Genomic DNA, 13638 nt, shown 5'->3' with positions numbered 1-13638 from the left:
TAATCTTCTTTTTATATTATATATATTTTTATGTAGAAAAAATTATTTTTGTTATCACTAATTTAGGAAATGATAAAAGTTTTTTTAAAATTTTTTTAGAAAAATAAATGTTTAATCTATTAAAAATTTAGAATTTGTAATTAACTTACTTAAAATTCAACTAGAGAAAAAAAAAACTGAAAATAGAAATAGTAATAACACACTCTTTTAAACACTATCTAATTAATTGAAATTTATTAAAAAAATATATAATTTGATAAGTCTCACATTTTATTTAATTACTTTCTTTCTTTTGATTTTATAGTTATAAGTTATAATCAATAAAATTATATATGGTAAGAAGAGGGTGTTGAAAAATATGTTAATAGCACTCAATTGATGAAAAATTAACATTAATTATGTTTTTTTTTTTGTGGAAAAATTAGAACTTTATTTTATCTTTAAGCTCCTAGCAATGATGAGTCCAGAGCAGTTACCCATTTTTTCTTACCTGAGAGCTTGCCATGCTGTTTATCTTGGGGAAGAAGTACTATATTTTTGTAAGTACATTATTGGCATCCATGCACCGAAGATTTCAATCCTACGATATATCCATTTTATGATTCATATAACAAAAGGTTATTGCTAAGATGAAGTATAATTGGATAATGCACAGGTTTCACTATAAATCGTTTGAAATAATAATTTTATAAAGTGTTTTAAACATAATTTAAAACATGCTGGGCAATATAATCCTTTTTCCCAATGGCTATATTATACATCAGTACTTCATCAATTACCCACGCCTTGTATGACAAAAGTTATTTTTCTTAAACATTTTTTTAAGGTTTTATCAAACATTAATATCTAAATTATTTTACTTTTTAAATGTCATTGAGTTTCGAATTTTGAGGAGGCTACGAGACTTCCGTTTATCCTTTTATTCTAATTAGATGATATATAAAATTCTTATAATTATTGTTATTTATCACACTAGAAATGACATAAACACCAAACAACCTTCGTAACTAAACCTTTCATCTCAGTAAAACGAGAATTTATTAGATTGTTTAGAATTATTACGTGACTATGGATTCAATCAATTATTATATAAAATGTATTTAAAATTTTTAATTTATGAAAAGAAATTAATAACACTTGATACATGTTATATTGTTAAGATACAGGTTAAATTTTACATCGTTCAAATAAAAAAAATAAACATGAATTTATACATACATATATGTCACTATTATTAAAAGGCATTTTGGGTGACATTTAAAAGTGAAATTGTGAGGACTTAGATCCAAAGTGAATAATATATTTGTCATTGAAGAGATATGTGTGTGTGATCACCCTGGTGTACAACAATGTATTAGAGTCAATGGTCAACTAGGTGACCGACCGGTTCAACAAGTATGATAGAGTTGGTTGGTAGATCTAAGTATAATTAAAATCTCTTATTTCAAAAGTCTTCCTAAAAGTGGGTCAATGTGGAGGAGAGTCTTTTTGGTAACATGAATGGTTAAGAGATGTGTCCTAATATCGTGAGTTAATGATGAAACGATGATGCAAGTATTTAAAGTGTAATTGAGCTCTATGGCCTACCATTAGATAATACTCATGAATTAGCTTCCGTTACAAGAAGGTAGACTATTGTCCTTTGTTTGAGAGAAGATCGTTGAAATATAAGTAAAGTCTCATATCATTTTCAAACAAGAAAGACATGAATTAATTTATACACACACATATGTTTCCATTGTTGAGAGACTTTTTGACTGATGTCCAAAATAAAATTATAAGGATTTAAGTCCAAATCAAATAATATCTTATTATTGTAGAGACATGAGTAGTCTACTCAATACACAACACATATAAAAAGTAATTAGAAATTTTGTGCTTGAAAACCACCTAATAATTTCTCCACCAAAACACACAAGCACCAAACTAAGTCTCATTATTGAAAAGTCGTTATAACGTGCTATAGGCTGAGACTTAGTAAGAATTACAATTAATACACACAACAAACACGATAACTAAAGAAAAAAAACTCAAAGTTTTTAAGGTCCCACAATCAAGAGGTTCTAAGGTTCCATAATCAAGAGTTTTTAAGGTTCCACAAGCCAATTAGTACTGAATATCACTCCATTTCTTGCTATTGACTCTTTGTCTCATCATCCATCATATTGGAGCTTCTCTTTCTCTAGTTGATTGATTAGTTGTTGTAACACCTTCAAATACTTGCTTGTCATATGATCAAGTATCATCCCCCTTGAAAGTCTGAGCTTTCCATACAGTTGTCTAGATGTTTCATATAAGTAGACATGTTTCTCAAGATCATGATGGTTTGAATTAGAATTTGCAAGCGAAGATGCTGGGATAATATGCATGATCCTTCCTGGAGGATAAAGAGGATGTGTACCCGAGTTGTCTGAACTTGTTGGGACTACGCCAACACTTTCTTCGATATGAACAAATTGGTCATTGTCTTTGGTCATGGCTTCTTCTTTTTCCTTGGCATGAACACTCGGGATATCATCTTGTGTCTCTAGTTCAAGGTCCTTAAATTGATTCAACAATTCATCGTCAGAGATAGTGGGAGTAGTAATTTTCTGAGCAGCAGATATGATTTGTTCCTCTTCATCATCAAGGTCAGATCCATCACTAGAGGATTTAGATCCATCTTCATCACTTGTATGCTCTGAGATTATTATCTCTTCAACAACTTCATAATTTGTATTGGTTGGTCGTGAAGCTTCTGCCAAGTTATCTGATTTAGAGCTTGACAATACATTGTTCTCATGTCGAGACCAAGATAATAGTGAGCGAGTTCTTTGTTTATGCTTCATCAGAACCTTCATGTGTAAAGAAAAATATCTAGTAAAATAATTAAAATATGTATATTATATGAAAATTTTGTGGGGAAAATTAGATGTATAATGATAAAAATGACCAAAATAGTATGCGTGTTAAAATTTGTATATTATATGAAAAATTATTTTGTATGCAAAAAGTAGATATAAAATTATAAAAACGGCAACAACCGTTGCTTTTGTATGTTACGAGTAATGGATAAATGTATAGTTTCATCATATTATGTATGGTTGATAACTGCATGATGAAACTCTTTAGTGTAGTGAATGTGATGTCAAACATAAACAAGGGAAGCTTGAATATTCTACCTGGGTGCCACGGGATATTGTACGATCTGCGATGGCTTTCGCACTAGATGCAAATGGTATATGAGATCCAATTGCAGTTATGAATTTTTTGCGCTTAATTCGACCCTGTAAATATTCGATCAATATTATATATAGTGAACAACCTAATAAAAGCTAACTAGAGCAAAACACAAATCATTTTCTAACGGATAACATTATAGAAAATATAATTAAGCAATTAACATAATTTAACATTTGTTAAAGCTATCTTAGTTACTAGTTTGAGCACCTCAACAATGAAGTCATGAACAGAAGAAGCTGACAGCGTAGGCACCATGTCATAACCATTTATAATGGAAGTGATAAAAGGCTTTCCGAATTCCGCTAACTCGAATGACATACATGCAGCTGCAAAAATTACAATCGTCAAACAAAAACTTAGCAATTATGATTGTAAGGTCTTTATTGGGATAATTAAGTTGAGTTTTTTTCTTATAAGTTAAAACTAATTTATATATAATTTTAATAGGAATTCTTTTTCACTTTAAATTTTCAAAATATTCGGAAACGGATTCTTACACACATGATATATGCAGTATTTTTATTCAGAAAGTTATATTTATAGTAACATACAAAAAAATGTATATATATAGATATATATCTATTTGACATATAGTTATATACAATTTTAGTATTAATTTTTAATGAGATTTAGCAACATATTTTATATGTCACTATAATCTATACTCATACTTTTTAATAATATACCAACATATATTATAATTTTTATGTGGATAAATGTAATTTTTAGTGACATATATAGTGCCACTATAGGATATGTTTCACTATATAACAATTAACAATTTTCTTGTAGTGATAAATTGGAACGTACATGTGACATGCAATATTGAGAAATTTTGTTGATACCTCTATTTTATATTTGCCGGAAGAAAGATGGAATAAATTTTCTGACACAACTTTGTCGTATTGAAATTCAATATGAAAAGATTTTTTCCCAATAACATTTTCATATCCCAAGCTACTTGGGCTTTCCAAAAAAAAAATTATTTTTTCAGAATGATATAAAAAAAATATTATCTTCTCCACCTAGCTACCCAAAATTTGAGTTTGTCGTATACTATACAACTACATCTTTAGTATCAGTTTAACACACTATTAGTAAAAAACCATTGAATTAGTAACTCAATCTCGAACAAATTAAAACTTCATATGTAAATTAAAGAAGTTAGTATAAGCACATGCCTGGGCCAAACGTGACACAGGTGCATGAAGAGAACTGCTTTATTTCTCTAAGCATAAATGTCAAGAGTGCAGCAGTACCACCACCAAGCGAGTGCCCAACGACCTATGGAAATTAAGATTATTATAATTATGTTATAACTATATAAAAAAATGTCAAATATAGGTTGAGTTACATTATTAAATGAAAAGAATGCATAATTTTAATTTATAAATTGTTGAAGCAAGAATATTGCATTTGAAGTGAAAACATACAATTAAAGTTGGAATAAATTAAAGAAATAAAATGAATACGGGAGTACAATAGTTTTTCTAATTTTTCATTAATGGGTGAACATGATGATGAAAATACCATATAATATTATAATTATTTCATTAGTTGATTTATTTTCTAAAAAATATATTAGACCTACTGCTAACAATTTTTTATTGGGCTTATTAGATTAACTATCTGTTAATAGATCATTATCAAATTATATGTAGATTTATAATCTTATAAATTTTGTATTTAAAATATCTAATCTTCTCGATTGGTGTGAGAGAGTGTATTAAAAATTCGACATTAATTAATTAAACAAACACAATAAATATGCAAATGAGAAACAATTCCATTCTTATCTATTATTTTTATAGGATTGAGATATACTTATATCTTCTTGAAAACCAATGGTTTTCCAAGATACTTTAACATGCTAACAATACCTTGATTTGGAAACCAGGGTTTTCACGAAGAGCATCGAGTAGTTTATGAGTGCAGCGTTCTTTAATCCAACGAGCTGCAGCAACCATACCACGGTGTCCATGTCCTGAAACCATGTTGCTCCTCTTCAGCACACCATCACTGCAAATGAAGTGCTTGAAGGACACGGGGGCACCGATTGCATCTGTTAACGTGTCTTTTAGGCTACGAGTTCCACGGATGAACACCAACAAACATTTTGATTCTCTATCACGTATAACTGTGAAAGCTGGCTTTAGAATCTGACAAAAAAAATATTCTTCAGTCAAACTGCATGCGTGGCTACAAAATAATCTCCTGAAACACTTGCGGCTGAAAGTAAGATGCAATGCAAGGTTATACGCATGCATCTTTAAATAACAAGTTCTATTAATTACTAGAACCAATGTTAGATTTGTTCTTTTAACAATACAAGTTTAAACTTTTTATTCAACCACTGAAAAGATATTTCTTGCAATAGTGGGGAAAAATTGTAAGAAACTGAACGTACCCGAGCTCTTCTCTTCCTTTTGAGGACATCTTCCATGGTAAATCCAGCAACAGATAAAAAGGCACGAAACCTTTTTTTGCTGAAAAGCATGGTCCGTGTCAAGCATTTTTTGAGCTCATATAAGTCCTTCAACATTTCGGGGTCCTTCAGTTGTATACAATCACTTCTTTCATCACATTCCATTGCAATTGTTTTCTTACGCTACGTACAATACAATAGTCACACTCCAATAATTAAGGATAAGGACAGTTCACTTTGACATTAATTAAGAACCAAGAATTAGCATGCACACACACACACTGCAACATCATTAAATGGAAATGTAAGTACCCTGTCGGTGATAGAGTAAAGGATTGCTCTTGGTAAGTCTAAGAGGTGCCACTTGCCAAGTGTCTCGGCATAACCAAACCTCATGGCTTCTGCTAAGGTGAGCACTATGTCAATCAAACTTTTGGGTGCCTCAGCTGGCCTCCGTTCCAGCTTCCGTGCAGCACCCCTAAGCACTTTCGACGCCAACATTTTTGGCAACAAGAAAGGAAAATGAAACAACAAAGAAGATAAAGATAATCCTTCAAGTTGGAGTCTCAGCGTACTGCATGCAAACGAGAATGTCACCTCATTTTATAGGACAGTGAGTGACACGATCGACAACCTTGGTTTTACTTTAAAAAATTGTAACTACCAAATAATGAAACAAAATTGATTTTTCGAGGCAAAATCGAATCTCGAGACAATTTAATCCATAAAATATGAGACACCATCATATAGTTTAAATCAACTCTCCATTCCATGCAATAGCAACATTTTTTTTAAAGTTGACGAGACCTTTTCCTTTGTATCTTTAGGTCATCGATGATACTTATTTTACTGAATTAAGACGTGAAATTATACAGGCAATATTAACGCGTCAGTGATTCGAGACCGATTAATGAAATTGGATTTTTTGAATAAAGTTTTGAATTTAAATCTTATTTATAGATGAGAAAACGTGATTAAAATATAGAAATTTCACTAAAATGGTCAGTTAAATATCTAATAAAAATTATCATTAATAAAATTATTAGATATATTTTTTTATGAATTTAGAAGATATTTTGTATTACTAATATAATTATGAAAAAAAACACTGCTATTTAGCATGAATAATTGATGCACGAAGTAATAGGAAAACAAGTGGGCAGTGATTAGAAAATTTAAAGTAAATAAATATTAAAATAAGTTGAAATCAAGAAATATTCTGATGGTCACAATTTATTCGTCAACTTTCATGCAAATTATTTTGTACTATTTATCGATCATTATCCTAAAAAAAAAGACATGAAATTTTGGAGGGATATAGCGATATTTATAATAACATGCAGTTTTACTATATATTCTATGATTAATAGAGAAGAGAAGATAAGATGAAAAGTGTACATAATACAACATAAAATAAGTTTTTTTTAGCAGAATAGACAAAGATAAATAGTTATAATAAAATTAGGTAATAATAAAATTGGATAAGAATATGAATTGATATTTAAAAAAAAAACAACTCTAATACATTCCTCTTAATACATTTACCCTCATTTGTTAAAATTTATTATAAACTACAAAATAGGAGACAATCCTATTTAAGTTGAGTATAATTAATATATAGACAACAAAACTTTCATTCCAAATATTCAACATAGCTACTACATACTTAAAATTCAAACTTGTTGAGATAAAAAAAATAAAGATATTTAACAAACTAGTAGAGAAAAGTTGAAAAATTCAAAAACTAGGTAAAATCTAAAATCCAAAAATAAAGAATGGCAAAGAAACGCATGGAGGATAACAGAAGTGACGGTATAATAAACAACAGTTTCATTATTTAAGTAAAAATGATATATATATATATATATATATATATATATATATATATATATATACTATTATATATAAATATTTAAAACATACAAATATTAAATATATTTCAAAATTAAAAGAATAACTTAATTACCTGATTTTTATGTTAAATATTTTATGGTAGGAATGAATCTGGCTAATTTCAATAAGAAAATAATGCATTATTATTAAGGTTGACGAGGCTTCCTTTTTTCTTGGGTCAACGTAGTTCTTGTTTTATTGAGTTAAAAAAAAAATCTACTTACATTACAAGAAATACTATATAATAAAATACAAAAAGTGTCTATTTAATATATAGTTACATATAATTTTAATGTTAATTTTGAATAAGATTTAATAATATATTTTATATCATTATAACTTATATTCGTACTTTTAACAATATATCAACATATATTATATTTATTATATAGATAAAAGTAATTTTTAGTGACACATATTATATTATTATAAAATGTGTGTTATTATATGACAATTTTCTTGTAATGTTACTTCTAAAATTAATAATCTATACTTATTTTTATATCTATCACGAAAGATACAATTGGGTATTTTTTATATTTTAAATAGGATATTAATACGAGGAATTAATGGTGCAGTAGTAGTGGATGATAGCTGTTTGTTTTTTGGATTAAAAAACACAAAGAAGAAGCACGCCAATGGCATCCGTATCCCTACCAAACATAATAAGGTTAATTTAAAAATGATGATTTCAGTTTCACACTTTAAGATGTCAATTTGAATGGCACGAACTGCTTCAAGTGGGAAAAGGAAAAAAGTATTCTCTTCAAAGTAATATTACATTATTATGATAAACCTCGTATTTAACTTGATTTTGGCCGCCTAAATTGACGATGGCACATGCCTCTGTTTAATAAATTACTAATTTCGAGATACATTATCCATTTAAACATTTTTATATTGCCAATTAATTATTATGTTAAGAATGATTTTTAAACTACTTATCAAGAAAGCTTATAATTTTATTATATATGATAGTATATAATTATATGATAAAAGTACTAGTAAAGTTTTTTATATCATTATATTTAAAATTAAATTAAATTAAAAAATATATATATAATAATTTATAAAAATGATTAGTGTAAGGTTGTTCTAACGTAATATGTAATTGAATTCTGTATTCAAAAAAGAGTAATGTACTGAAAAAAAAATTTATTTCAGAATAAAATTTCTCCTTTATAACACATGAAAACCTTGTTGAATAGAATTATAAATAGTGTTCAAAGCTTAACATATAATACAAATATATAATTATTTAACTACTCATCTCCTTACAACAACAATACAAATATGTATTTATGTAATATATTAATAAATGATCCAAATATATAACACTGACAAATTAAAGTTATAAATAATACCTACAGTCTATATGTATAGACTAAATTTTAAGGCTCTATATATATAGATTAAACATGTATATCATACATTGGAATTATAATATTCAATACCCCATTTAATTCAAATAATGTTTCGAAGACACAATTTCTAGCATCTCCTTTAACTCTTGAAATTTTTCTCTCTTCAGGGATTTAGTAAAAATATTTACAACCTATAATTCAGTATAACAATAAACCAACTCTAATTTTTCTTGCCCACTTGATCTCTCAATAATGATACTTAATCTCTATATGTTTGTTTCCTTCATGTGTGCTATTAAATTCTCAACCAAACTTATAAATAACTTATTATCAACAAATAATTATAATAATTTCTTATATTCAATCTTCAACTCTTCAAATAGAGATTCCAATCATAAAATATGACACTCTCCCTATGAAGAAGCTATTTATCTGGAGACAACTTTCATTAAACCCTTAAAGAAAACTATGAAATCTTTAATAGTACATTGAATATCGAAGCTGGTATATTTTAATTTATGATGCAGGAGCAAGATTGCTAAAAAATTAAACGTGGATATTTATGATCTTTTTATTTACCTTTTTCTCCATTATTCAAAATTTTATATGTTAAAATAATATCAGAAATCACGTATCACAAGTGTCAATTTTAAAATAAAAATGTTAACGAAGAAAAAAAAAGGTTGCATGATTGGTACCAAAACCTAATCGTAGCAACGTGCATGACCGCAGGCTTGCATCAAATTTGCAATGTCCTTTTGACTAATGCGATTGGAACTTCTTTTTTTCCTAATTACTGATTCACTATTATTTATTGTCTTTATTGCACTCGTATTAATTACCAAAAAAAAAAGTACATCACTAATGCATGATAATAATGAAAGTAAATAAATTTTGAATTATACGTAGTGAAGAATTCAAAAAATTTAAATAGTGGGTAATATTTATCCATATATTTATAGTATTAAATTTTTTATATATTTTTAAAAGTATAAATATATATTATAATTATTTTTTATAAATTTTTATATTTATAATTACGATTAAGGATAAAAATAAATTATGTCAGAAAATGTTATATTATAATTTAATAGATTTAAACCTAAATTTTTTTAAAAATATATGTTTTAAATATGAAATATTTATCTATCACAGAAATTTCTTAAATGTTTGATTAGAATTACAATCTTAAAGACCTACTTAATAATAAATTAATAATAATAAAAGCATAAAAATAAATATGTTAAATTTTCTAAAAATCAAGTTTAATTTATTTATGATATAAATATGTTTTTAATATGCAATAAAAAATTTTAGATGATAATTTATTTTAAAATATATTTTATAATAAAAAATTATAAATAGAACATAAATCTTCCAATCTTTTCTATTTTACTTTTTTTAAATCAACGTATACAATCTTACAATTTTTAATATTTTAATTTTTTATCAACATATACAATAAATAGAAAATATAAAAGATAAACATACATGCTGTAAATTGTATTTTATCAAAAATTAATATATTATATTATATATGTGAACATTAATATATATATATATATATATATTATAATTAAACTTTTAAAAAAATTGATTTATTATTAAGAAATATTTTTTATTACATATGAGAACCAACCTCATTCAAAAGTTTGACAAATATTATATAAATGAATAACTCATCAAAATTTATATTTTATACATAAAATAATTTAAATATATATATATATATTATTAAAATGTAATTTTTATTTTTTAAAATAAAAAATTATATATGTATAAAATGGTAGTGGGGCAACTAATCTTGTAAGTAGATCCGTTCCGGATTATACGCTACGTCCAGCATGTTTATTACGGGTAAATCAGATAAATTAATATGATTATGCTACGATATGATGGATGAGTTTCGGGATTTTTTTTCTCACCCACCTTTGTTGTGGTACGGTTGGAATATTCGTGCTGCACTTTTATTTTTGTAATTCAAAAGTTTAAATTAGAATAAAGGATCATGATTTGAGTTAATCATCCTTGCTAATTATTTACGATGTAATTTAATTCAATTTTATCCTAAAAGTCATCCAAGTTAAATAAAAAAATTAAGTATGATTTGATTTGAATAAATTATAAAATTTAAACTAAATCAAACAAATATTTATGAGTTGGTTTGAGTTGGTTTTTGTGATTTTTTTTTTAAATTTATTTAAAAATAAAAATTTAATATTATGTTATTTAAGATCTTACATTAAAAATAAAATTATTAAAAGTATGTAAATATTAAAAAGAAATTGTCACTTAATATATTTAACACCAATTTTTATATTATTATTTTAATAAAAATATTTTTTAATATAATTTTAGTTATTTTTCATTAAAATATTTTTCTTATATAAAATATAGTTTGTCACTTAAAATAAAATTATTTTCAAATGTGTCGCAACCAGAAAATTCCCGATCTCGCGACATATGGTTTAGACATTCTTTTAAAAGTCTCATTAATTAAGGAATGTCTGGACACCAGACTAATCCCTGATTAATGGTTTTTGAAAATAGGTTCATGGAGCCGCCACCAATATTTTACTCAAAATATTGGAAAAAGAAAAAGTTTTTTTAAAGATCCAACTATGGCCTTGATAACCAGAATTGGGTTCGGGGGTCGGTTACGTGTAGGGAAGGTATTAAGCACCCCTACAGCGCCCTCAATCGGTATCCTATGATGAAATTAACATGATAAGAATTAATAAATTAAATATTGAATCCCCTTTATTAATATTTATTTACATGCTTAAAATATAAATTAAGCGATTAACCCTAAAATATCTACATTATAACGTTTATTATAACAAAAAAAGAGATAAAGATGAGAAATAAAAGGAAGAGAAGAAGATTGACAAAAATACCTCTTGAACAAGCTTTATTGAATCTTCAAATATGGAAAAGGTGCTTTGTGGCGACCTTTCACACTATAGTATGCCTCACATATCTCAAGAAATACAATAAGAGGGAGAGAGAATATAGAGATGCGACACAAATCTCAAGAAATATAATAGAAGGGAGAGAGATAGAGAATTTTCGTGCTCAAAGGAGTCTTATTCGAAATTCTCTGGCCGCCCTGAGAACTGTGCCCGAAGCTTCTATTTATAGGAATCAAATATGGGCCAGAACGGCCCGTTCCGGATCTGAACGTTATGTTCAAATTACGCATCCTGGAACGACCCGTTCTGAAAACGGAACGGCCCGTTCCAGAGTGGTAATTAACACAAATTTGTCCTTTCCAGAACGGCCCGTTCCAAATTTGACTTGTTTGGAACGACCCGTTCTGGTATTGGAACGGCCCATTCCAGTATTGGATCTTTAGGTGTTTTAGTTGCATTGGAACGACCCGTTCTGATATTGGAACGGTCCGTTCTGAGGTTCGGAACGGCCCGTTCCGATTTTGGAATTCCGGGCTACTAAAACAACCTTATTTGGCCTTTAGGCCTTCTGATGTCCTGTCTTGTTGTTTGCCTGCTTCGGGAGTTCCTTCCCTTCACAACGGAGGTCCATTTCCTTGTTTGTGTGCCCCGGACAAAATTGGGTGTCTACAAAATGTTATGAATAATTCACGTTTTTTCATTTTAAAATTATATTTAATAATTTACAATTTTATAAAATATCTTTTAAATACTACAAAAAGTGCATATACAATATACAAAAGTATATATGGGGAAAAACATTTTTTTAATATCTTAAAATTTTATAAAATGCATTTTATATCATGTATCAATTTTTTTTTTCATTTTGCATCAATGTCTTAAAGAATAAATTGAATTATGTATCAATTTTGTATATCTAAAATATGCATTTGGAAAAAAAAATATTAATATATAAGATGAGTTGATTTGATTTACATTAGTCTTATATTTCAATTTAAAAATTAACTAAATATGATTTTGAAAAATAAAAATCAAATTAAATTGTTAACATACATTGGTGTTATTCTTGCTTCCTCGAGCGTCAATGTCCAAATTCTCCTTATAGGACATCTGTTCAACATATATATCATAGTAAATACTACCTGTCCACAATAACAATTAAACATTTTCTTTCCTTTCAAAATATACTTTGTCATGTCTATGTTAAGGGGTATAAGAAGTAGTCACCTCATGTTCAATGCCCTTATTTTGACAAAAGTCATGAAACTCTTTAGAGTTATATTCTCCACCTCATTCAATTCTTAAAATTTTAAATTCATTGTGAATTTGCCTTTCAACCAATGCACAAAATTTCACAGATATAACATACACATAATGTAACGACCCGGCTGGTCTCTACACACGGTATAGCACACTAAAACACCAGACAGATAGAACAAGTATATAAATACAGGATCTAGAATATATAAATATACAAGATTCCAGTCTGACTAGAGTTAAAGTGTACCAAGGAAAATTACAACCAAATGCTACTATCCCAAGTAGCTACAAGCAAAATATCCACACAAGCAAATTAGCTCCAAAGTCCGCCGGAGACTCATCCCAAGACGCCCACCTATTTCTGCTCTGCTCCCATACATAGTATGATCATCGCAGTTCCAACCACATGGAAAACATGCAAGGGTAAGCTAGTATTTTAAAAATCAAAACATACTAGCAAAGGATTAGCAATGTAAATAAATTCATCGTTATAATTATCAACACATCTGCACAGCTTATATTGCTCAACAACATCAGCACCATAATGCGGTTATATCAACAC

General features: G+C 27.6%; 1 protein-coding gene across 1 annotated transcript; it reads right to left on the bottom strand.

Annotated features, from left to right (window-relative positions):
* Positions 1-1790: 1790 nt before the first annotated feature.
* Positions 1791-6281, bottom strand: LOC114916042 (uncharacterized). Its single transcript, XM_029271942.2, has 7 exons — positions 5960-6281; positions 5630-5830; positions 5103-5381; positions 4404-4506; positions 3430-3548; positions 3162-3266; positions 1791-2834 (listed from the first exon to the last, which is right to left on the bottom strand). Exons 1-7 carry the CDS (start codon positions 6146-6148, stop codon positions 2154-2156), a joined length of 1677 nt encoding a protein of 558 aa, XP_029127775.2. The 5' UTR covers positions 6149-6281; the 3' UTR covers positions 1791-2153.
* Positions 6282-13638: the final 7357 nt, after the last annotated feature.

The sequence above is a fragment of the Cajanus cajan genome, chromosome 11, assembly GCF_000230855.2.
Source record: "Cajanus cajan strain Asha chromosome 11, NIPB_CcT2T_4, whole genome shotgun sequence".
Taxonomy (NCBI): domain Eukaryota; kingdom Viridiplantae; phylum Streptophyta; class Magnoliopsida; order Fabales; family Fabaceae; genus Cajanus; species Cajanus cajan.
The sequence above is the reverse complement of the archived record's forward strand: the minus strand, read 5'-3'. Positions and strand labels throughout refer to the sequence as shown.